Source organism: Hemitrygon akajei, chromosome 19 (assembly GCF_048418815.1).
Source record: "Hemitrygon akajei chromosome 19, sHemAka1.3, whole genome shotgun sequence".
In the NCBI taxonomy this organism is placed as follows: domain Eukaryota; kingdom Metazoa; phylum Chordata; class Chondrichthyes; order Myliobatiformes; family Dasyatidae; genus Hemitrygon; species Hemitrygon akajei.
Window position 1 is genome coordinate 30,904,232 of NC_133142.1, and position 26,062 is coordinate 30,930,293.

At 38.6% G+C, this 26,062-nt stretch overlaps 1 protein-coding gene across 2 annotated transcripts in view; it reads right to left on the reverse strand.

Moving 5' to 3' along the window:
• Nucleotides 1-26,062, reverse strand: part of lrig1 (leucine-rich repeats and immunoglobulin-like domains 1) — an 85,751-nt gene that overhangs the window by 44,843 nt on the left and 14,846 nt on the right. For both annotated transcript variants that reach the window (XM_073072336.1, XM_073072337.1), the window contains exons 2-3: nt 7,133-7,204; nt 6,083-6,157 (exon numbers count right to left, since the gene is read on the reverse strand). In XM_073072336.1, the coding sequence (XP_072928437.1) occupies nt 6,083-6,157; nt 7,133-7,204 (147 nt within the window). The remainder of the gene's footprint in view (nt 1-6,082; nt 6,158-7,132; nt 7,205-26,062) is intronic.

Sequence of the window (26,062 nt, forward strand, 5' to 3'; positions counted from 1 at the left end):
TGTTTGAAAATGTACATAAAGTGACACTAGGTATATGAAAATTATTAGAAGTGCAATTTATTTAGATGCAATGACCTCAACCACATCTGGAGAGATTAAATGTTTGTGTTGTATTGATCCCTGACTGGAGCATACTTCTTGTTAGGAAACTCTACAGATACAGATCAAATAGACTGATATCACTGATGTCACAATTTATTTTAAATTCAATATGCATCATCCAAGGACAGGTCAATTGCTTTTGATCCTACCTCTGCTCCACTGGAAATATTTTGCATAATTCAATGCAAATATGCTGCTTGCAATGGACTTTCAATTACAGGTCTTTCAAGTCACAACACAGATAGAGACATGACCCATGAAGTAACAGCATTAACTGCAGTACTCTACAGAAATTCTGCTCATATAAATACTTCAAACAGTAGGACTGTTGTCAAAAATAAATCCTTCCACCTGGGCACCAATTTACTGAGACACAAGTTCATCGACTTTTAAAAGAACCAAACTTCATCAAGAGCTCAGACAGTTTTATCAGAGTGAAGGTATAAAGTTTTATAGGAAGAAGTACAAGTATGTAATCCAGATAATGTTGACATGGCAAGCTTTTCAGTTTGCCTTAATAATAATAAAAATAGTAAAAATGTTTTGAATGAAATGCAATAGAATTACAATAAAACTGCTGACAATCCTCTGATTCTAAAAAACTAAATCATACACAAGAACTTAAGAAAAAGGAACAGGAATAGGCCCGTTTGGCCTGTCGAGCCTGCTCCACCATTCATTAAGATCATGGCTGATCTGACCATGGGCTCATCTCCACCTAACTGCCTTTTCCCCACAACCCTTAATTCCCTTACAATGCAAAAATCTATCCAACCTTGGCTTAAACATATTTACTGAGGCAGCCTCCACTGCTTCATTGGGTAAAGAATTCCTGTTTCCCCACTCTTCAGGAAAAGCAGTTCCTCCTCATCTTAGTGCTAAATTTACTGGCTCGAACCTTGAGGCTATATCCCTTAGTTCTAATCTCACCTACCAGTGGAAACAATTTTCCTGCTCCCATCTTATCTATCCTTTTCATAATTTTATATACTTCTATAAGATCTCGTCTTATCCTTCTGAATTCCAGTGAACGGGGAGCGTGGGTATCACAGTTCCCTCAGAATATTTGCAAATTCTACAGATAACTTTATTTTCTTCCTCACCGATGTAATCATGTTGTCAAAACTATCCATACCATGGAGAAAATTAGGGTGGAGTGCACTGGTATGAGAGACTACAGATTACACAGCAGGGAATGGGATTAAAGGAATTGCTCCAAGAACATAACCTCAATGGGCCACACTGTCACTTTCTGTATCACAATGAAATATGAATATGACAAATGTGACAACTCAGCATTCTCGTAGGTGATGACTGCACTGCCCTAACATGATGGATATATTCTTAGAAGTTCTTAAAAGTTCTTGCGCAATGGTTGATCTCACTGATGAGTATCTGGCCTGCCAAGTTCTCACAATGCCTTTTGATCTCATCCTTACTCATCTGTTCTCAAAATTATCGACATGAGCAACCATTGCAAAATCTCTGTGGAAGTAAAATGGTATTGTGACATGGTAAGTTCAAAACAAACCATCAAACCAGGCTATTGAGGTATCAGAATGAAAACAATATTTCACTACAAACTATAACCTTATAACAAATGAAATGGGAGCAAATTCAAGTTCAGTGAGAGGATATATAGCAAATATGCCGTTGCAGGAAAAGTTTATGAACCCTTTGCAATTACCCAGTTTTCTGCATTACTCATAAAATATGGTCTGATCTTCATCACAATAATAGACAAACACAATCTGCCTAAACTAATAATACAGACAAATGTACTTTTCATGTCTTTATTGAACACATTGTTTAATCATTCACAGTCCAGACTGGAAAAAGTATGTCAACCCTTGTATTTAAGAACTGGCAGAATCTCCTTTAGCAGCAATAACCTCCACCAAACATTTCCTGTAGCTGCTGATCAGACTTGCACAATAGCGAGGAGGACTTTTAGACCATTCTTCCATACAAAAATGTTTCAGTTCATCAATACTTCTGGGATCTCTAGCATAAAAAATCCTCTTCAGGTTATCCCACAGTATTCATCTCAAATGGATTAAGGTCTGGACTCTGATTTGGCCATTCAAAACATAAATTTACTTCTTTTTAAACTAATCTGTTGTTGATTTATTCTTGTGTTTCAGATCATTGCCTTGTTGCATCATCCAACTTGTATTAAGCTTCAGGTGAGGGACCACTACCCTAGCATTCTCCTGTAAAATGTCTTGATACAATTTTGAATTCATTGTTCCCTCAATGACCGCAAGGCATCCAGGCCCTGAGGTAGCAAAGCAGCCCCAAACCACGATGTTCCTTCCACCATACTTCACAGTTGGGATGAGAATTTGGTCTTGATGTGCAGTGCCCTTTTATCTCCAAACATAATGATGTGCATTTCTGCCAAAAAGTTCAATGTTTGTCTCATCTGTCCACAGAACATCGTCCCAAAAGTGCTGTGGAACATCCAGGTGGTATTTTGCAAAGTTGAGACATGCAGCAATGCTTTTTTTTTTTGCAGAGCACCAATTTCCTCCGTGATGATAACTTATGAAGGCAAGGATAAAAACTACAGACAAGTCATACATAAATAAAAGTGTATTAATATTAAAAAATTTTAAGGTACAGAGGCTACATCCACATTAGACTGGATAATTTTGAAAATGCCGGTTTCGCATAAAAATGATAGGCGGTCACACTATGCGTTTTTGAAAATATCTCTATCCACATTGAAACAGAGAGTTCGGCGAATCTCCTCCTACTGGGCATGAGCAGGACACATCTGCCGAAAACAAGCGACATGTTTAGTGTCGAATCTCGCTGTAAAAATGCACGTTTGTGTAGTTAGACTAGAAAAACTTAAAACGACAGGCAGCTGTTGGCTTTTGCGCAGGAGAACTTAAAAGTAAAAAGAAAACAAATACTGGAGCATACAGAGGCAACCGACAGGGATTTCACGGACAGATTGACCTGGCTGACGACGAACACTGAAAAACTGACCAACTCTGTTGCATTAATAAAGCATCGTTAAATGTGTAAAACATGTCTGCGTCAGTGTTATCTTGTATTTCCATACAATGTTACATTAGGCTGTCACATATCTATTGTCAGATAAGTACTTGCATAAATAGGTAAACCACCTTCATACATGCATGGACAGAAAGCAGAGCAAAGTGAGTATACTTATTTATTCAGTAAGTTATGGGTCAAAGTATTTGGTGAGTACATTTCTAACTTCTGGCTTCAGCCGCGTTGCCATCTGTTCTGAAGTTGTTAGGTTGCGTTCAAGAAAACAATGAAATAGCGCGCTGCCGTCTTATAGCGTTTTCAGAAGTCTCCGGTTACCACATCCACACTGATCTGCCCGAGCAGCGTTTTCAAAAATATCCACTCTGGAAAGCGTTTCTGAAAAGCTCCGGTTTCAGGGGATGAAAACGCCATTTTAGTGTGGACGGAGGATAAAAACGAAGAGAAAAAGCTTCGGTTACGGATTTATCCGGTGTAGTGTGGACGTAGCCAGAGTAGATTAACCAGTAACACTTTGAATACAATGCTGCCAGGAGTTCAATAGCCTAATGGCCTGAGAACTGTTTCTCATCTTGACCATTCTTGATTTTCGCCTGATGATTTATCTCCTGCCTGATGGTAAAAAGTCAAAGAGGATGCTGGATAGATGGTTAGTTGGGACCCTTAATAATAATAATAAGAAGAAGAAGAATAAGGGCCCAGTATAATTAATGCAGAAAAGCAGGTAATTGCAAAGGGTTAACAAACTTTTTCTTGCAACTGTACATTAAAAGGGAAGGCTAGTCAACCAGTAGCTGAGTTTTCTCTCTTTCTCTCCCTCCCTCTCCGTCTCCCTCTCCCCCTCTCTCCTTCCTGCAGCCTTGTCCAATTATCCACTCCCCAAATAGGGTGAGGGGGGGGGGGCATGGAGAAGATGGATAATCACCGGGATTAATAATCAGTTTTGCATTAAATACCTCTTTCAATGCTTATGTCAACAAATGTGGGAAACTGAAAAATTACCATTACAGTGGAAAATGCTTTTAGATCATGATCCAAGGTGAATAGATATTCTCAAGCCTAATACAGTATTTTAAATTGGTTGTGGGGGTAGGGCCATTGGGAAAGAATAACTGAGCATTGAGGTCCAAGTAATGAGGTCTAAGTTTCAAAGACCAATTCTAGACAGCCTAAAGCTCTTTATTGTCATTTTGCAATCAGTGATCAATGGTTAAACTGTGAAGCGGAGTGCTTGGTTGTTCTGACTATGAAAGCTAAAGAAAAAAAAATTCCAAATCTCTAATGTCTAATCTGAAGATTATACAGTACTGGCAACATTTATAATCAATACCTCGCCACACTGTTGCTTTGGCCAATTCACTGACTTAGTTAAAGCTTTTCCAATGTAAACATAAATTCATACAAATATGCAGAGGAGACTATCAGTCCCACATGGGATTTAGTTTAACAGGAATCACATTGTAAGTAAACATGTACTCAACATTAGCAATGTTTGTCCACACCATAAACTGCTTGAGAGAGCACTCAATTGAACACACAATTCAAAGCTCTATCCAAGGTATTTACAGTGTATTGTGACACTGAATACTGATATTGATCTAACACGCGCAACATGCTGGAGGAACTCAGCAGGAAGGGCAGCATCTGTGGAAATGACTGCTGTTCTTTTCTGACATAGAACCTAGAATAATACAACATAGACCCTTTAGTCGATAATGTTGTACCAAACTGATTAAACTAATAATTAAGTAACTTATTTATAGAGCACTTTTCACACAAACAATTGTAGTCAAAGTGCTTTACAATTAATAATTAAATGTCTAATAAAACTAATCCCTTCTACTGACACAATGTCCATATCCTTCCACTCTGCACATTTACAAGGTTATCTGAGTGCCTCTTCAATGCTTCTATCATATTTGTCTCCACTACCACCCATCTCAGTGTATTCCAAGGCCCCACCGACACAGTGTCGAAAAATTACTCCACGCATCTCCTTTGAACTTACCCTCTTTCACCATAAATGCATGCATGTTTAGTATTAAACATCAACCCTGGGAAAAAGACACTAGCGAACTATGTAAGCCTCTCATAATTTCGTAAACCTTCTATCCTGGTCTCCTGTCAGGCACCACAGACATGCTAAATTGCTTTGTTATTCCTCTGAAGAAGTAAATAATAATACAAAGCCCTAATGCTAATGTCATTCCAACAAATTCAGCATCATCATCCCAAAACTACACAAACTACCTTGCTGAGTCTTTCTGGCACAAGTGCAGAACAAGAAATCTATTTTTTCCCTAGATACTACAGCCACACTAAAGCTTTATCTCTGGTACATAACAATTATCCCAGTACCTAACTGCTGTTCACAAACAACAGATTAGGTGAGAGTGTAATTAATATATTATCTACAGGATAACATAATGCTTTATCTAACAGATCTATGGCACACAATAGTTTTTTAAAAATGCACAACATGGAGGTTAATACATACAGAAGAATAAAAACACAATGAAATGATGTACACGATGAATCAAAACTCCATTTACAAGACAAACTGGATTTAATTTCCTGTTCAAAAGACATAATTTTATTCTCACAAAAACAGAAATTCATTAAACCTTCATCAGATCAAGAAACATCCATGGAACAGAGCCAACATCTGAGATCAAAGGTTGGATGGGCCTTTGGCATACCACGATACTGGTAGAGGCTCTTCAATCTGACAAGTAGGCCTGGTTTTTCTTTTCATGAATGCTGCCTGGACTGCTGTGTTTCCAGAATTTGCTTTTGATTTTCAATTAATTACAACAAAAATTGACATAAAACAATGAATAACTGAAAACTTCAGCAATGTTAAAACCGCTGTTTCAGTTTAATATTGGGTTATACATTAACATAGAAACAGTACCGCAGAAACAAGCAACAGGATGAACTGTTGGAAATAACTTACAGATAGAGAACAACCAGGTGTGCTGAAGCAAGTCCCATATCGGGGATCGTAGTCAATTCATTATGATCAAGCCACCTGAAAGATAATAAACACAATTTGACTATATTTCATTACAAATACTAACTTATTGTGTGAGTGAGAGAGCGACAGCCAGAAAAGAGATGGAATGTCATTTAATAAATAACTTTGCTTTGAATCTTGTTTCTAAAATCTCCTGAAAATTTAATCATCAGTCTATATATGAAAGGTAGAGATACTGTGAAGGCTACACAGAAATTGAAAATTAAGACAGTTAAATATAGACAACAATTTTGCTGATAAGAGCAAGTAGTGGTGTGGAGAATATCTTGCATGCAAAGCAGACTGATAAAGCTAATTTTGCAATTTATAAGGGTACTAAGATTGCATATCTTTAGTTTCCAGCTCAAATATACACCAGTGTGTGTTAAGTGCTCCTAAATGATCTCACCTGGATTTAATCAATATGATTAAAATTTTCAGAAGATTTTTAAAGTCAGATGGTGACAATTATTCACTAGATGAACAAACTTAAAACTGTTCCATGCTCTCAACTTGTATACTCTCCCACACAAAATTTAAAAAATACTAAATCATAGAACATTTAATACTGCTCCTTGTGCCCTTTTCCAACATAAAATATTTTTTATGCTTTTAGAATATCATAAATGCTGGTAAATTGGAGATACTGAAAAAAATTGTGAATAACTTAAACCAGATTATTTTCTATTTCTCTTGCTCAGTTTATCAATTATTCTATTAAATGCAAATAAGATTCAAAGTTATTATTAAATAACATTATTCTGCTTATAAACGAGTAGCTTTTTTCTCTTAAATAATCAAGATGAATCATTTATGATTTTCTCCAGCAATGTAAAATTGTATACAAAAATCAACTTATGATGTGAAGTATAAAGAATTATTCAAAATAAATTTTCAACATATAACTCCTTTGAATTGCTTAGCATGTCCAACAGATAGCTTTAGAACTTCAACATTTCACATCAACTTCAAGAGTTCACATGTACTTACACTTCACGAAGGTTGGGCAATTCTGTGAAAGCAGTGGGATTGATTGCAGCCAGCTTATTGTAACTCAAACTTCTGCAAGAAAAATATATGTAAATTAGACGTTTTTCCTGTCCAGGCTAAAATGTGCTAATATTGTCAAATTTACTTCAATTGCATTGTAAACTGCATTACAAGTAAAATGGTATTTTATCCATAAGACAATGATAGTTGTGAATGGCTGAAAAAGTTTCTTTCACACAAATTATTCCTGACACACATTTTTGGTATTTTAACCAGAAGTTTACAATTTATTAGCAATATAGTTTAAGTACTAATTTACCCATCTATATACCCTTCACGTTTACTTTGGAGTATAAAGAAGTTCAAACTAATTTGAATTCGTATAGAGCTCTTAAATTGTAGAAAAACAAAATCAATCTATTTCATTTAGATACACAGCAGAGAGAGAACCAAAAATAAATAATCTGGAGGGGTGACTAAAATTTTATCTGAAGTGAGCTTTAAGAGCTCCAAGAATGAGAAACAGTAGCAAAACATTTTAAAATAGGATTCCAAATAGACAGATTAAAAATAGCAATGAAAATAAAGAAAGTTGTAGCTTCTGCAACAAGATTTAAAAAGACAGGACAAGGTTATGAAGAAATTTAAACATGAGGATAACAAGTTTAAATTTGAGGTATTGAGTGATTTGTCTTTTACAGGCCTCTACTGGCTCTCCTGAATTGACTCGGGTTTCCCCACATGAAAGCTTATTTTGGCCCCAAGTGGTTCTTAATAACTTCTTTTCCACTAACATTAAGTCCAAATCTAAGCAGTATAGGTTTAAAGGCATAATTCAAAAACTAAAAGTTTGTCCAGCTAAGTCACTCAAAAGGATTTGTTCGCATCACAATGCAGGACAACACGGGCCCATGTAAATTGTTTTGCCCTTTAACAAAATATAAATTTCCAGTGATAAAAAGAAATGCTTGAATTAGCCAACACTCACTACCCTAAAACAAAATTGAATTTACAGCAGCAAACCTAGAAAGGCAGCATTTTATGCACCACTACACAATCTTAAATGTACCAATTATTACAGAGACTTCACCTATAAAATCAGAATTAGTGGCCAGATTTCAATCTTGTATTGCCTGTTTCACTCCACTATCAGATTAAAGGATTAACTGTTCTTTCTTGCAGCAGAGTTTCTCTCTGATCGCTTCAAGGACAACAGTACCTCACTATGCAGGTACAGGTGCAGTGATAAAGTTCTTACTCAATCTTTAACAAGGAGAAAGAAAAGATAAGGCAGAAGGAGATTTCCAACCACATCAAAGGGATTGACAATGAAAAGATTAACTTTTGCTCATGATAACCTTGGAATTAAGCCAACCACATCAACAAGCCACCAATAATGTTGCTGTACTATGCAATGCAAAAACAGTTACACTAATCCCCACACTGAGCTTGTATGTGGTAAAAATCAGGAGGGCCTGCATTGTGGACATGAGTGGCTGAGAGAACTACAACTTGATTGAAGATCCATCCACCATTTGCATGCTACCTACTCTGTAATTAAGTCAACTGAAAGCAAAGTATGTAAGGTACTGGATTATGTCATAGTTCAAGGATGGCATTGGAAAACTCAAACACAGCATTAAATGAAAATGCCACATCTAAGTTTTACAAATCCCATCCAGTTCCTTATACCATCCATGATTAAAAAGTAACCAGTGAACTAGATTGCATGGAGGCTATAGGAATTCTTTCCAAGGTTGAGTGGCGTCCATGGGCAATGCCAGTGGTACCAATAGTCAAGAAGAATGGGCATGTCAGGATCTGTGGTGATTTTAAGATCACCATCAACCTAGTACTGAAAGTAGATCAATAACCTTTGCCAAGCATAAAGGATAACTTTGCAAAACTTTCTGGAGGAAAACACTTCAGCAAAGTGAACTTAGCAGAGGCCTACCTACAGAGGGACATGGAAGAACAGCCCAAAAGTGTTTCTCATCCTAAGCACTCACAAAGAGTTGTATCACTACAATAGGTTTTTTGTGGAGTAGCATCTGTACCTGCACTCTGGCAGAAAGCTACAGACCAGATACTGCAAGGCTGCGAGACACTCAATATGACCTGGTTGAGAAGGACAAGGAACATCTCCAAAATCTTGAATAATCTAAGTTTACCTTCATTACTGATCATCAACTACTGGTGACCATTATCAGACCATAGAAGGGTGTTCCACTAACAGCAGCAGCATGAATGCATAGATAGGCTCTGTTTCCTTGGAGGACACAAATACAAGATTGAATTCAAGAGGACAACTCACCACAGAAATGCTGATGGATTGTCCAGTTTACCCTTGGAAAAGGAAATACAGGTCGACCTTCACTAATCCGACTACCTGTAATCTGGTTCCTTCAATAATCAGGCACTAATTTCAAATTTTCTGCACAACTGTAATTTCAAATTTCCCGGGCCACCATACCAATCTGCTGCGCGTTGTTTTGGTTGAGCTAGATCTGTTCACATGTTGGCACGCTCTTGTAAGCACAAACAGGCAATTCCTGTTCGTTTTCCTGCATTTATTAATATAATTTGTGTGAGGCGCAACTACCCGGCACCTGCCCGCCTCACCCGCCTCACCCGCCAGCAGCGGGGGAGCTGGCACGCGCTGGGTTGGTCCGTCTTCTTACATGCCTGCTGGCAGTCGCGCACTACCCTCCAGTGTCGCCCGGCCGGCGCACCATTCTCTTCTGCCTGCGACCTCAAATCAGACGTGGCGACCCACTGAATTTAAGCATATTACTAAGTGGAGGAAAACAAACTAATGAGGATTCCATCAGAAACTACAAGTGAAGAGGGAAGAACCCAGCACCAAATCCCTGGCCACCTGGCGGTCGCGTGAAATGTAGCATATAAAAGACTTCCTTTCTCCATCTTCTGCTTCTGCTCACCTAGATGTGCTGCCACCATCATCAACAGTTTTTGAAGAAACTGTTGTGCCAGTTTCAGCACCAGTTCCTGGTGCTTCACTCAGTTTTCAAGATGAAGACGTTGATGATCCTGCAACCCCACACTTGCAGACATGTAACTTTGCCTGAAGGTATATTAAACATCTCACTTTAGAAGCGGAAGTGCTCAGCTGTTCTGTACAAGTTAATTCCTGTACATTCACCTGTACCCTTTATTTTATCTGTGCCTGTACAGTATATTACTTTATTAAAATTTCATTTGCTACTCATTTAATATTTCTGTTTCATTATTATCTAACTTGTACTGATTTACATGATATTTTAAAGGCATGATGAGGCGGTTAGCTATTGCTTTATGTGATCCTTCTGTAATTCGGCATTTTCACTAACCCGGCACTCCTCAGGTCCCAGTGGTACCGGATTATAGAAGGTCGACCTGTACTTGAAAAATTTGCAAAAGAGGGCACTCTTGACATATTCTCCCTAATGCAAATTGAATGAGTACCTATTATGGCAGAGATGATCCAAAGAGAAACCAGAAAAGATCCCACACTCTCAAGTCAACATGTCAACCCAAAATGGCTGGAATGTGCAGCACAAATTCCAATTCCTCAATTTTTATGAACCCTGGGATGAACTTGCATCTGATTGGGTGGCCTTATGTGAGGATTGAGAGGTTGCTGTATCATCCAAGTTGAGAGCTAAAGTGTTGAACAAGTTGCATGCCAGTCATCTAGCCATGGTCAAAATGAAACTGTTGGCTCAAAGCTTTGTCTGGTGGCCTGGGATAGATCAACAGATTGAGCGGTTTGCCATGCACTGTTTGGGATGCAAACACACCAAGAGCAACACCTCCATCCTTGGGAACGACCTGCATGGCCCTGGCAGAGGATTCATGTGTATTTTACTGGAACATTTATGGGCACAAATTTCTTGGCAGCAGTGGATGCAGCTACAAAAAGTGGGCAGAAGTGTTCCAATAGCCTCCACTACAGCCTTGCACACTGTTGATGTATTGGGGAGCCTCTTTTCAAAGACTGGTATTCCATAAAACTTAAGTCAGTGACAATAAATCACAGTTCGTTGCAAAACAGTTTCAGTCATTCCTGAAAATGAATGGAATAAGACTTATTACATCTACACCATACCACTCAACTGCAAATATTTTGGTAGGAAGGTTTGTCCAAGCTCTAAAGAACAGAGAGAGCAATGTTAGCAGAACACACTACACCGACACTGAATCAGAAGCTTGCCAAATTCCTCCTTGTATATCACAATGCAGCACACTCAACAACCAGCAACTCACTGTTCCTTGGTCATCCCTTACCCTCACACTTGGATCTCCTGAAAAACAATCTCAGTAGGAGACTGGACAAACAGCTGAGAGAAGTTGAGGTTCCTCAAACAAATAAGTTCAATGTTTCACTCCTGGACAGGCAGCAACTACAGAGGTGATCAGAAGTGGGTATCTGAAAAGATTAAGAACAGAACTGGACCACTCCCTACACAGTGGAGATGGCATACAATCAGTTGAAGAGAGTAGAGTCAATTGTTGGAGAAAAAAAAGTGTCAAGAACTATCAGAACCCCTTCCAGCAGTCCCAAAGTCAACTCCTACAGCCACCACAGGGGCGGCCCCAGAACCTGAGATTGTTTCATAGTCACAAGTCTCACCTGCCAAGCAGAGTGAAGCCCCCCCTTCCCCCATCCTTGTTAGGAAAGACATTATACCAAAATAGTAAGAAACTCTCCACAGTAATTAAATATTCAGGCCTGAGTGGAATAAATTAAAATTTACTATGCTGTGGATGTGTATATAGTAGTTGTATTATATGGTATACCATATATATATATAGTTGAGGTGCATTCTATATTGAGTTGGAATATATAGCTAAGCAGAGGTGAATACTGTATATTTAATATTTCAGTAGTATTTTGTGCAATATTGTAAATACATTGATTATGCATTCTTTATTTGTTCACATAAGAACAAACGGTTTATATGTAATGGTTATAGGTTATATGCAAATAGTGCATGAATGACATACGTCATTACACCACATCATATGTGCGTGCTTCACTTAAAGAAAAAACAAGTACAGAAGTATCCTCGTCTCCTGTGTCTTTCTTTTGTTTAGCTTATGGAGTTACAAAACATAACAGTCCTCACCCTCTCATTTCTGCAATGCTTATTTTTAAATCCACAAAAAAAATAAAAGAAATAAATGCATTGCATTTTATTTTAATAGGAAATAATGCCTAATATCAAGCACATTGTGAAGAATTTAGGATGTCATTACCAATGTATTTCTGTCTTAGTTTCAACTGTTAAGACTGCTAAGTGTATAAGATGATGAGAGGCATTGATCGTGTGGATAGTCAGAGGCTTTTCCCAGGGCTGAAATGGTTGCCACAAGAGAACACAGGTTTAAGGTGCTGGGGAGTAGTTACAGAGGAGCTGTCAGGGGTAAGTTTTTTTACTCAGAGTGGTGAATGCGTGGAATGGGCTGCCGGCAACGGTGGTGGAGGCAGATACGATAAGGTCTTTTAAGAGACTTTTGGATAGGTACATGAAGCTTAGAAAAATAGAGGGCTATGGCTAAGCCTAGTAATTTCTAAGGTTGGGACATGTTCGGCACAACTTTGTGAGTCGAAGGGCCTGTATTGTGCTGTAGGTTTTCTTTGTTTCTATGCTCCCAAACACCGCATTTATGAGTAATACAGTCTCTACAGATTTAACTTTGAAAGGTAATCTTGAACCACACAGGAGTTTCCAACTGGATTCTTTAGTTTCAGGTATCTCTCAGGAAAGATACAATTTTGATGAATTTGTAGGCAAGTATAGGCTAGCCTAAGATTTAAAACTTGAAGACAGATTGTCTTAACCACATAAATTCCTTGAGGTTTACAAAAGTCAAGAAATCAGGCTATTAAGAAAATGTTTTGCCTCACCCAGGATATCTGGATTTTGATCAAGTAAATGGGGAGAAACTGTTTCTAAAGGCAAAATGATCGAAGAATTTATTTTATACATATACATAGCAAGCTATGATTCCCTGTAATCCTGGGGAGAAGATGGAAGCAGATTCAATAAAATCACAAGAATCACAAGAATTTCCTTCTGTTAAAGGAAAAATACGCTGGGTTATGAGAAGGATGCCGAATATTGCAGCAAATTCCATAGCTCTTCAAGTAGCAGACATCATCTTGGCTATACTTACTAATACTAAGATTGCATGGCTGCCAGGTCATAATCCTCCACTTATCACAATTATGGACGGGCACTTTAAAGCGTTTCTTAGTTATTTGTTGGTACAGCATAGATTTACATCATAGAATATTTGAAGATCAAGATTTTAGACTTCATGCAAGATTCATGGTCTACTAGGAAGCAGTAAAACCTGCCTTCCTTTATGCTTTCAAGGCCCTATGCAACAGCATCTCAGAAAACTAGAAGACTAACAAAACAAAATCCTACAAATTCACTGCAAGGACAAGCAAACCAACATCAGCATCTTTTCCCAGGCCAGCATTCCCAAAACCAAGGCCCTCGACTGTACTCAGTCATAGTCTAGGGCCCTTGGTTGTACTCAGTCAACAGTCTAGCCACATTGCTCACACACCTGGCAATAAGTGGAGACACTCTATCATGACAAGACATTACAGCCAGACAAAATTTCCCAAATTCCCTAGAAGAAAAGCAACATTCCTGGAATGTTCCAGCCTGTGAATACTGAAAATGGAGGAGGAGCAATTTGGGATGGTATTGAGAGCTTTGAGGCCATGCACTGTGATCACTAATTACATGCTGGAAGGAGAGGACCCCTTCACAATCAAAGATTCAAAGTACATTTATTATCAAAGTATGTATATAGTATACAGCTGTGAGATCCGTCCTCCTGCAGGCAGCCTAAAAACAAAGAAATACCATGAAACCCATTTAAAGAAAACATCAAACTCCCAACGTATGAAAAAAAGAACAAGTCACACAAATGGCAAAAAGCAAGCAAATAACACGCAGAACATTAAACATCAAACTGCAGAGTCCTCAAAATGTCCAAGAGTGTTCTGTTTAGTTCAACTCAGTTTAGCAGTCACCCACTTACTGCGGAATGCAGATGCAGTCCACGCCAAAGCATCCCAATCAGAAGCCCATGTAACATGAACCACAGTCCTCGAAAAATAAGTTCACAGACATGGACAGTGCAAATCAAGACTCCTGCACATTCCTCCAGTAGCAGCAAGCGAGAAGGAGACAGGTCAAACACAAGCAGACAGGGCTGAATACCCACTTAGCTTCCCCTTACTGGCCACCAGCTGAACAATCTGTAAAAGAGTCTGTGGAGTCATTATGGGAAACACAGTCTCCTCAGAACCCACAAAATCAGAAAGGATATCAGTCACCCTCCATCCCGAAAATCTGTCCAACAGAACGGGTTGATATATGTTGGTATAGGAAGTGTAGTAAACTATTTTGTTTGATAAAGAAATTTTGCAGATACAATTTTAAATCAAAAGTAGGCCAGTTAAATGAGGATTTCTCCTTCAATTACATGTAAAGACAAGATAGATCTGAAAAACAATTGAAACTAATTTTTGTTCGGTAAGGAAACCTGGCAACTGCAGGAAAAACGGGTAAATAGAATGAAGACAGATTAACCATGATCCAGCAATGTGAAAAAGGCTGGAGCTTGTGGCTACCTACTACTTTTCCTATATTCCATATATTCCTATAGTTGTCATTCTGACTTAATACACAAGTGCATTCTATTTTACTGTGTAAGGCACTATTGCCAAGTACAACACCTTCCTCTGATTATTTACAGATACAGAAGGAAGATTTTATCATGATAATCACTTTGCTCAGCTAGGTTTACTTTGCTTTGACAAAACAGGCTGACATTTTTATGATTTCTCCTCACTACCATTGTTTTTAAATTCACTACAACCTCCAGCTTAGAAAGTTCTTGTTGTATTGTAATGATCCATACAGAACAAAGTATATTTTCCAGTTAGATAAAGTTATTGCTTGAAATTAGGCCCTTGGACTCATCTAGTCACTCAGCTTCACATACATCCTATATTTGTACCATCAATCTGTTCCTTTCAGCACTATCCAGATTATTTGATTATAACCTTTTTCCTGGTTTAATGCCCCTGCCCTCTATCTTTGACTAAGTAGCACAAAGATTTGCCTCCCAACTATTTTCAGGTTCCCTTCCCAAAATTAAATGGATCAGAATAAAATATTAACCATGCCCAAATGATATGACATTTAAAAGAACAATATGACAATTTGTGCAAAGATTGGAAAAAAAAACAGTACAAATAAGACCTTGCTCTTTGCAGAATGTGAAGAACACAGAACTTCAGAGTAATCCTTTATCTTCATATAGTTTCATATCCCAAATACCTGCCATACAAGCAGGATACATTATCAAAATAAACAACTCAACAATGAAGCTTACACAGCTTTGCCCCTCCACTGTGAAAGCAACTGAAAAAGGATGTGTTTTCTATAGTGGGATGACAGTTCTCTGGTATTTCATACAGTCAACATTTCATTCAGCAGCATATTGTTAACAACATTACTCACCCGGAGCTTAAAATCTACAAGCACATGCTAAGCTTAAGTTTACTAGAATTTACTGCTTAGTGTTACGTTCCCCAGTAACCGGGTAGTTTTCCAGCAAAGATAGATGGATCCACCGAAGCCTGATGCTACTATTTTCAAACGTTTTTATTTATAAAGGGGCACAAACATATGGTTAATACAAAACATTCAGATCATATACGTCGTCACAACTCAATCTAAAGCACAGGTATAGTAATAATCAATCAGAAATAAGCTCTACAGTTGTCTAGGGGTAATGTAGATATATATTGTTTACTGGATATTTAAAAGTCTTTTTGCGGTCACTGCAGTTCCACCAGCCGCCGTCGGTTGTGGTGTCGCTTTGGTGCACTTTTGTTAGAAAGAGAGAGAGAATGAAACATTTACCCGACAGGTTTTCCAACCTGTAGGAGGTAGTCGGAAGTCTCGTTGGGGAATGGACTCTCATCTGTGGCTTCCCCTGTAGCTAGGCCGTTCTTCCGTGGTGAGGTCGCCAATCCCAGGCAAGGGAAGGACGCACACGAACCCCACCACCGGCTGTCGCTCTCTAAACGCAGTCGCAGGAATTCTCGCGTATCTTCTGGTGCGTCTGGCGCCCCGCCTCGGCAGCCCACCTTTTATCTGGACAGGCAGGGTTGTAGATGTCCATCAGGGTGGGGGGGCGAGGCAATCCTTCCCCCATCACCCATCTCACATTGCCCTGAGATTTTGCACGTAGGCCAATTCCTTATCCCACAAAGGTGTCTCCCAAGACAATGGCTATGTCTGAGGCTTTTGTCTTGTTGAGCGACCAGCCCACTTTGCCCGAGGGCTTTACACGTGGTTTTCATGAGACAATAGTCAAAGAGTCGCTTTATTCTGCTTCCCTGGGGAACGTGGTCTTCAGCACGCCTCCCTCTCTCTCTTGGGTCATTTGACCCCCCCTTGACTAGGGCTCTTGCGAATCTCACACAGTCAACATTTCATTCAGCAGCATATTGTTAACAACATTACTCACCCAGAGCTTAAAACCTACAAGCACATGCTAAGCTTAAGTTTACTAGAATTTACTGCTTAGAAACTGGATGGTTATCCTCAAACTTGCTTCTTTCCATTCTATCAAAATCATGAAATCACACAATAAAAGAGGAGAGAGAAAGATACATGGACAGAGACAGAGTGGGATGTGGGGGAAGAAGAGGAGCAGGATAGTTGGCAGTGATTATGCAGTCAGCAAGGCCAGTATTTTTTTTGATTCAGTTTAATGTGTGTATTGAATCAGAGAATGTGGCCAACAATAGGCTCTTTTTCTTTCTCCTCCATCATCTACTTCTCTCCACTCCCACTAAACCATTAAGCATTTTTCTATTGTGCAAAAGTACTGGATCTGACTAAATTGTACAATAATTGATTAAATTACTACTGCACAAATAGTAATTAAGAAAGTCAGTAGATACAGGCCATATCCATCTTCTCTGAGGATCATCAGCTTGTTGTGGAAGAGGGGCTTGTGAGTTCCTGAGATCCCAAGAGCAATGTCCTCTGGACATTAGGCATCTGGTGCTCCTGGTAGGGTCACCCATGTGATAAGGTCAAGGGGGAGACTTCAAAGAGCAATCCAACCAAGACTTCAATGGTGGAGCTGGTGAAAGATGATGACATATCACAATGGCAGGGAAGGCGGAGGAAGACTGCAGCAGTGAAGGGTGCTGTACAGATGTCTTGAAATCCATGCTATTGGTCCCTGACCTCAATTTGTCAAGGGCGGGATGGTGGCTGCCCATGCATCAGCCTCCCCGAGTTAAACAGAGTCATGCACAGGCATTCTACATGAAGGCAACCCACCCTAATATAAGAGATTAAGTCCCATGTCAATCAGCAAGAGGCTAAGGGGTCTGGATTGTAGTCTGGAAGCCCCTCAGAATATGTGGAACCCAGATAAGCCTCTACAGCCACCTGAAGATGCACCAACAGACAACCCCTTAGGAGAACATCATACTCGACTGGAGTGATCACACTACTACTACTACATTAGGCTTCCAGGAAAAGGAATCAGAAATTTTACTATAATTCTTATAATGAGTGGGCATAAATAACATCTAGCAATTAATTAATTTAAATTGCACCAAAGTGAAGGAGGTAAAGAAGTTCTGTAAAAGACAGTGCAGGAATTGCTAGCCTCAGGCAACAATTGAAACAGTCAATATGATAGCCTTTAAGGAAAATACAACTGAAGCAAAGGAAAATGCATGGTAAAGAGAACAGATATAAATCCCAGCTGCATACAAATGCTACACAAAACAATCAACTATTTGGTTAGATATGAATAAACTTCTATAACATATTGATATTTGAAATACAACTATGTAATTACCGTATCTATTAAGGGGTCTGATGAAGAATCTAAACAACTGCAATGTTGTTCAAGCATCAAATAATTATCAATACACTATCAGTATGTCTTTTTTTTAAAAAAAGCTTGCAACATAACACAGCATAGTATCAAATCATAAGTAAGCTCCAATACATTTTTGAAATAGCATCACTTTCCCTCACGAATAATTGGAACATATTTTAAAATGGACTATTTTTAATCTTAAGAAAGTGCTTCAATTGAATATTCGATTCTCTCCAAAACCATAAATTCTTACAAATAATCAGCATATAGTGAACATAAACTCATGTATCCAAGTTCATGTAAAGTTTTATACTTCAACAGATACAGTTATGCATACAAATACCATCTTCCACAATCCAGTGCTTGCTTTCCCATTTGAACCAAGCAAAAGCAAAAGGCATCTGACTGAGTTAGAATTCATATTTGCAACATTTTCTGTTGCTCTTCCCTATTAATTTGACACATTTATGAAAGACCACAGATTAATCACCCCCAACCATAGATTCACCAAACAACTCAAGTACCTGCGCAATGCTGAAAGAAACTATTTAGCAGGCGCTTCACTTCTTTGCCGAGAACTTTCGATGCAATTATATATTTGTAAAATGGACAAGCCAGATCACAAATATTATCCAATTTACAAATAAAATACAGGCAGTCCCCGGGTTACAAACGAGTTCCTTTCCTGAGTCCGTCTTTAAGTCGGATTAGTACGCAAGTCGGAACAAGTACATCTGGTATTACTGAGCGTCAGTTAGTCAAACGTTTGTCTTAGTATATAGTATATATTTTACCTTTCTATGCATATAAAACACTTAAGAAACATATGTATTCCAATAATTAAACCACTGTGTTGCTTAGTAGTAATTGCAGCTTTCATTGGGACAGGGCCTTTCACATGCTTCATTATTCTCACTTTATCCTTTAAAATTGTTCCGATCATTGTCCGACTGTAGCCTAACGCTTTTCCAATGACCAATGACGTTTCACCTCTTTCCAAATGCTTTATTATTTCCACTTTATTTTCAATCGTGATCGCTTCCCGTCAACGGAACAGAAACACTGTGAGTGGCGGCTCCCAAGCTTCGCCGGGTCCTAAGGACCACCGCACTGAATTCCCCCTGTCCTGAAGTCCACCACACTGAGACAGATTAAATGGGTCAAGTGGGGGCTGTGCTGTGTTTGGGTATTTGATCCTCCACAATATTCTGCGTGGGCATTTAAACTGGAGGTGGCAGTGTTTTTTTTTTACGAGGTCGAGTTGCAAGCTCGTCATCAACCCAGCATGGGAGTGGTCTGTCACTGGATCGAACTCAGGAACCTCTGTTCTCCAGCCCGGCGCTGATCCCACTGCGCCACCAGCCAACCAGAAAAGTGAAGGGGGGGGGGGGGGTTGCGGGTCAGGGTGAATCTTGCTAAGAAAAATTTAAGCCAAATACAAAGTTACACACTCAACACAGTGTCAACGGCAACGACTTAAAATGACGGACAGTGTCGCGATCCGACTTAAAATGGCGGACAGTGTTCTCCTTCTTCGGTTCGTAAGTATGAGTTGTTCGTAAGTCAGACTTTCGTAACTCAGGGACTACCTGTACTCAGCATAAAAGGAGCTAATTGATCAGCACTCAAAGAGCACTGCAATAAGATGTGCTTTTATTTCCAGAAAAGTGCCCCACTCACCATCTTATAGGTTACATTATTAAACCATCTATATTTTTCTCTTTCACCAAAACAATTACAGTGCATGTTTATTTTTTTAAAGCTACCTGAAGAACAAGGTTTGTGCAGCAGGTTGTTCCATTTCACAAAATAATACATTTGAAAACCTTTCCTTTTCAATAAAAGCTTTAGAATTTTTGTTCTTCTCATTTTTGTATTTACTTCAATACTTAAAACAACTGATTTAGATACTTGCAAATATACTGGTCAAATTAAGTTCTACACTACTGTGCACTTGACTCCAGGTTTCACACTTAGTACTTGATCCACATTTCCATCAAAATATTCTTGATAAACCACAATTCTTATACAAACCTGTGTCAGGAAATATGAATTGAAAAGGTTGTCATAGGAAACAGCAGACTACAGATCAGTTGGAAAATTGATCTGAATCTGAACAAGTCTAAGACATTGAATTTTGGGAGGTTAAATGCAAGAAGAAAGTGTACAATAAATGTCAGGACTGTTTAAGGGACTGGATGTATAAATACTTAGACAGACAGGGCCTGATTAGGGATAGTCAACATGGCTTAGATTATGTCTAACCAATCTTAAGAGAAATTTTTGAGGGGATTACCAGGAAAGTTGATGAAGGAAATGCAGTGGATATTGTCTACAAATGAACTTCAGCAAATCCTTTGACCAAATACAGCATGGGAAGTGGATCCAGAAGGTTCAATCGTGTTGGCATTCAAGAGAAGGTGGAACATCAGATTTGACACTGGCTTTGCAGGAGAAAGCAGTCTGCAGTAGCAAATGGTTGCCTCTTACTGAAGACCTGTGACTTGTGGTATACTGCAGGGTCTGGTGCTGGGTCCACTGTTGTTTGTCATCCATATCAATGATCTGGATGATAATGTGGTAAGCTGGATCAGCAAAGCTGTAGATGACAAGATTAGGTGGACAACAAAGAAGACTATCAAAGCTTGCAACAGGATCTAGACCGGCTGAAAAAGTGGGGTGAAAAATGGCAGATGAAATTTAAGGCAGACAAGTGTGAGGTGTTGCATTTTGAGAGAACAAACCAGGGTAGGACTTTCAGTGTATGGCAAGGCACTGAGGAGTGCAGTAGAGCAAATGAATCTGGAAATACAGATCAGCAATTCCTTGAAAGTAGTATCACATGACCCTTAAAAGGGTCGTGAAGAGAGTTTTTGGCACACTGGCCTTCATAAATGAAGTACTGCATAGAGAAGTTGGTACGCTATGTTAAAGATGTTGGTGAGGCCAAATTTGGAGTGTCATACATAATTTTGGTTACTTACCTACAGGAAAGATATCAATTAGTAAGATTGAAAAAGAACAAAGAAAATTTACAAGCATATTGTCTGGACTTCAGGACCTGAGTTACAGGGAAAGGAATATGTCAGAACATTATTCCTTCGAGCATAGGAGATGAGGCAAGATTTGATATAGGTACACAGAATTATGAGGCCTATAGATAGCGTTAATGCAAGCAGGCTTTTTTCCACTGAGGTTGTATGAGACTAGAGCTAGAAGTCATAGGTTAAGGGTAAAAGGTGAAAGATGTAAGGGAAACTTGAGAAGAAACCTTCACTATGACGATGGTGCGAGAGTGGATTGAGCTGCCAGTGGAAGTGGGTTCAACTGCAATATTTAAGAGAAGTTTGGGTAAGTACATGGATGGGAAGGGTATGCTCCAGGTGCAGGTTGATAGGACTAATCAGATTATCAGTTCAGCATGGACGAGATGAGCTGAAGGGTCTATCTGTGTGCTTTTGTGCTCTATATCTCTATGATCCTTAGGAGCACTGAGGGATCTTGGGGTATATGTCTAACACCCCCCAAAAAATTAGTAGATAAGTTGATAAAGACCTGTACCTTGTCTTCATTGGGCAGGGCAGAGTATAAAAGTCAGGAAATCAAGTTGCAGATGGAAAAAAAATGGTTAGAACTCATTGAATTCAAATTATTACACTGAATGATGAATGTGGAAGGTCTGGAGAGGGAGCAGAAGGAGCTTATCAAGATGTTTCCTGAACTGGAGTGTACTGTCCATTAGGAAATGTCAGGCAAATTAGGCTGTTTGTTCCTGAGCGGAGGCTGGAGGGCAACTTAATAAAAGTATATAAAATTATGTCTGATAGTCTTCATTCCCCAGGATGGAAAAGTCAAATAGTAAAGGGCAAGTGTTTAATGCGAGAAGAGGAAAGTTTAAAAGAAGATGCACAAGACAAGTTTTCCTGAGGTACCTGAAATGTGCTGCCAGGGAGATGGGCAAAGAGAAGATAAAGTAGCAACATCTAAGAGGTATTTAGACAAACACATGAAAAGACAGTAAATTGGATGGGATACAGCTGACATGCAGGCAAGTAAATTACTTAAATTGACATCACGGTCAGTGCACACATGATAGGCTGAGGGGCCTATTCCATTCAATGTTTAAAATTGAATGGCCCTTTTTAAATTGCTGTCATTGTGTCGTTAAGACACATAAGCATAAATGTAAAATTTTGATTTTTTACAGTCAAAAACAACACTTGTGATGCTTTAAGATCATCAACAAACCTTACCAACGTGTGCATGGGTTTGCTTTTCTGGTGATAAAGTAGGTAATTTTGATCCAATCACTCAAGTCTTGCATCGTCCACAACATGGCAACACAAAAACTTCTGGATCGTCTGAATACCAACTACCCACCCCCCCCCCCCCCCGCCCCCCCACAATCCAATAGATAGATATACATGGGAAGTCTTCCAAGTGTTTAAAATTATTCTGTAACTTTCAATTCTCCGCTTTACTGTACAGTTTCAATTTGGAATAGATAAAGCTAGATTTTGATTACAAAGCAATGTTTACGTCAGCCATTTAAAGTGCCGGACCAGATTGAAAAGATCAGTGTATCAAAGCCAGAGGTAAGGAATGGGCCAGTGTTCAGCTCTCTGCTCAGTGAGATTTACTCATCTCTGTGCTGAGCTGAGGCTGGAGCCTGCAACTAATGGGCTCCTAGACCAGTTGCAGTGATGACTGACTTTAGTTCTGAATGTTATTTGCTTACTTATTAATTGTTTGCACAATTTGTTCAATTTTTTTGCACATTGGGTGTTTAATGGTTTTCTTTTTTAATGGGTTCTATTGGGTTTTGTTGTTTTGTAGCTGCCTATAAGAGATCTCAAGACTGTATATAGTATACATACAGTACTTTAATAATAAATGTAGCTTGAACTTTGAATGAAAATATGTTTTTCCCTTAAGGAAAATAAAATAATGACCATTGCTGGCTTGTTGTTTCATACTACTTCAGAAAATGAAATGTACGCTTCACTGCATCAGACATGAATTAAGTGACATTTCCCTTCCAGAATATAATGGGGTAAATAAGTCAACGTTGTCACAGAAATAACTACTACTGGTCATCCTGGTTTAGGTGTATTTGCCAAATGCAGTACCAGGTCAGGTTCCCCCATTAAAGCAAGTTCTTAGACTTGCCTCATATCCTTCAAACAATCAATTCTCCCCAAAGGTCCTAACTCAGTGATTGTATTTTCTGTGCAATTATTATATAGCACATCTAGACCAGCACACTACAATTTCCTCCCATCCGATGTTCCTCTCCCTCTCCAGCTGTGTATCCCTTTTGCCAATCAACTTTCCAGCTTTTAGCTTCATCCCTCCCCCTCCTGTCTTCTATCATTTTGGATCTCCCCCTCCCCCTCTCAAAACTCTTACTATCTCTTCTTTCAGTTAGTCCTGACGAAGGGTCTCAGCCCGAAGCATCGACTGTACTTCTTCCTATAGATGCTGCCTGGCCTGCTGCATTCCACCAGCATTTTGTGTGTGTCACTACAATTTCAAGGCCACTGGAAGAACATCTTTTGTGAGAAAAATTTGGCTATATTTCAATTAAATAAATAACGGCACACAATTATGATCAAAGTGATTTCTTTTAAAGTTTTTTTTTAAACTGTCTCCCAGTTTCCCAATCTAGTAATGCATCACTTCATGAAATAGTAACCCACTCATGAAATGTTGCATTTTAAGAAAAACTTTAACACACCTCTTAGGCAGTTCAACAGTTTCTTGGCCATAAAATGATGACCCTATGGGTCACTATATCTAGTTACCGTCTTTATGGCACAATTCTAAATCATACACCATCTCTCCTTTAATCACGTTTTCATTGACTGTATGCCACAAAACCCCAAAATGAAAAGGCACAGGAAGTAATTTCTTAATGAAGGCTGTAATTCAAAGCCAAGCCAAGTCATCTGAAGAAACACAAATTGGGGAAAAAAATCTTTATTTATTTATCGGCTTCTGTGTGGGTGAATTTTACCCCATACCTCAAATTTTTGGGCAGTGATTTGCAAATTCTGCAAAGGTAAATCTCCATTACCCAAACAGCCCTAATGGTTGGGTTGCAGTGTACGGTAGTCACCTATATGCATCAAATGATGCAGGGATAGTTACATAACTACTAGTTCCCACAAGTTTATCCAGATTTCCCTCAGGTGATCAGTTTTAACGATAATTAACACCAGTAGTTCAAATCACTCCCTGAGTCATGATTAACCACAGTAAGGACTAACAGAGTAATTTACATAACCACTCAAGACGGTGTAATACTGTGGGAATCAAAGTGAAATGTTGAAACAATCACAAGGCCAAAATTCAGGCAGTATTGAATTCAAGCTCTATATAGCCTAGTACTTTGTAAAAGGGGCAGTACAAATCTCTTTAGATAGTATTCATACAGAGCTTGCTATGCAGGGACGCAAAACAGTGACACATAATGAAATTTAGACTCTTAATTCCTAAGATCAAAAATGAAATTTTGTAGTTGGAAAACTGTCTCTGATATTTTAATCATAAATACAATATAAATACTGTATATTCTATCTTGCCAAGCCCAATCAAAATGAATACTTTCTCATCTGGTATGAGTTTTGTTGCTTTCAAATTGAATCCAAACACGCTTTGAAGTAGTAACTTCTTCCATCAATGATCTGAAAGATTTTCAGTGCTTTAGCCGATGCAGCCATTTCTCATTTTCATTTTGATTTTATGACACTTGTGCCATCTCCCAACTTTAAGCTCCTGCACACTAGATCAATGGGATACAGATTTAACTTCATAGCATTTGAATAACTGACTTAATACAAATGTAAGATTAAAAATCAAAATCAGTGCATATGTTTGGACTACCACACAATATTTATCAACTACCATCCATTTAAAAAAAGCTTATCATCCATTCCTAAATAGTACCAAGACAAAACTGAAAAACTTCCTGCATTCTAAAGTGCAAAACTATGTTTCTTTATACACCAAAATGGCAAATCCTCCTGTGTATAAATAAAAATTATAAGTGAAGTTGAAATCAATAATTTAAAGTACAAGTAATAACAAATGTCAAAATTGTAATTACATTTACATATGGGAGAAGACCCACATTTTTAGTGTGATTGTAGAACATAGAATAGTACAGCACAGTACAGACCCTTCGGCCCACAGTGTTGTCAACCCTTAAGCCCTGCCTCCCATATAACCCCCACCTTAAATTTCTCCATACACCTAGAAACATGTTACACAGAAACAAAACAGATTACTAAAAGTACATCACCTTAAGAGATACATATGCTTCCTTAGCTCTGATAACAAATCTCTGCATTTGATAAAAATGTCAAAACACATCAAATTGGTAATCAGTTGGGAAATGCTTTATTGATCCCTTGTTACACCTAAATATTATCACTGAACTTACATCATACAGTACAAAGATTATTCTGATACTGTTTTCCCACTCATGATGTTGGCAAGAAATAGACCCAACTAGTTCTCACAGGCAATTGGCCACAAAAATATGGCAGCTCGCCTCTTTGATTGAGCCTGGACAAACTGAATGAACAAAGGGAACTGACCTCTCAATGCAACAACATATGTTTTCACTCTCTTATTCTGGCTAATAAATATTTTCAAATTTCCTCAAGTAGAAACAGCTTTAAGTATTTTTAAGAAATGGGTATTAGATTAAATTATGACTCTTTAACAAAGAGACCACATCCACAAATTTCTTCTACCCCATTTTGTTAATATTTGGGGGAGCACAGTGATGCAGCTTTCATACTGTTGTCCCATAGTACTAGCACCATGTTTGATCCTTCAATACTGTCACTGTGGAGCGTGCACATATCCCTGTAACTAAGAGGATTTCTGTCAGATGCTTCAAATTCCTCCCACATCCCAAAGACATAGACAGGTTAGTTGGCTACTCTAAATATTAACTATAACAAAACTAAT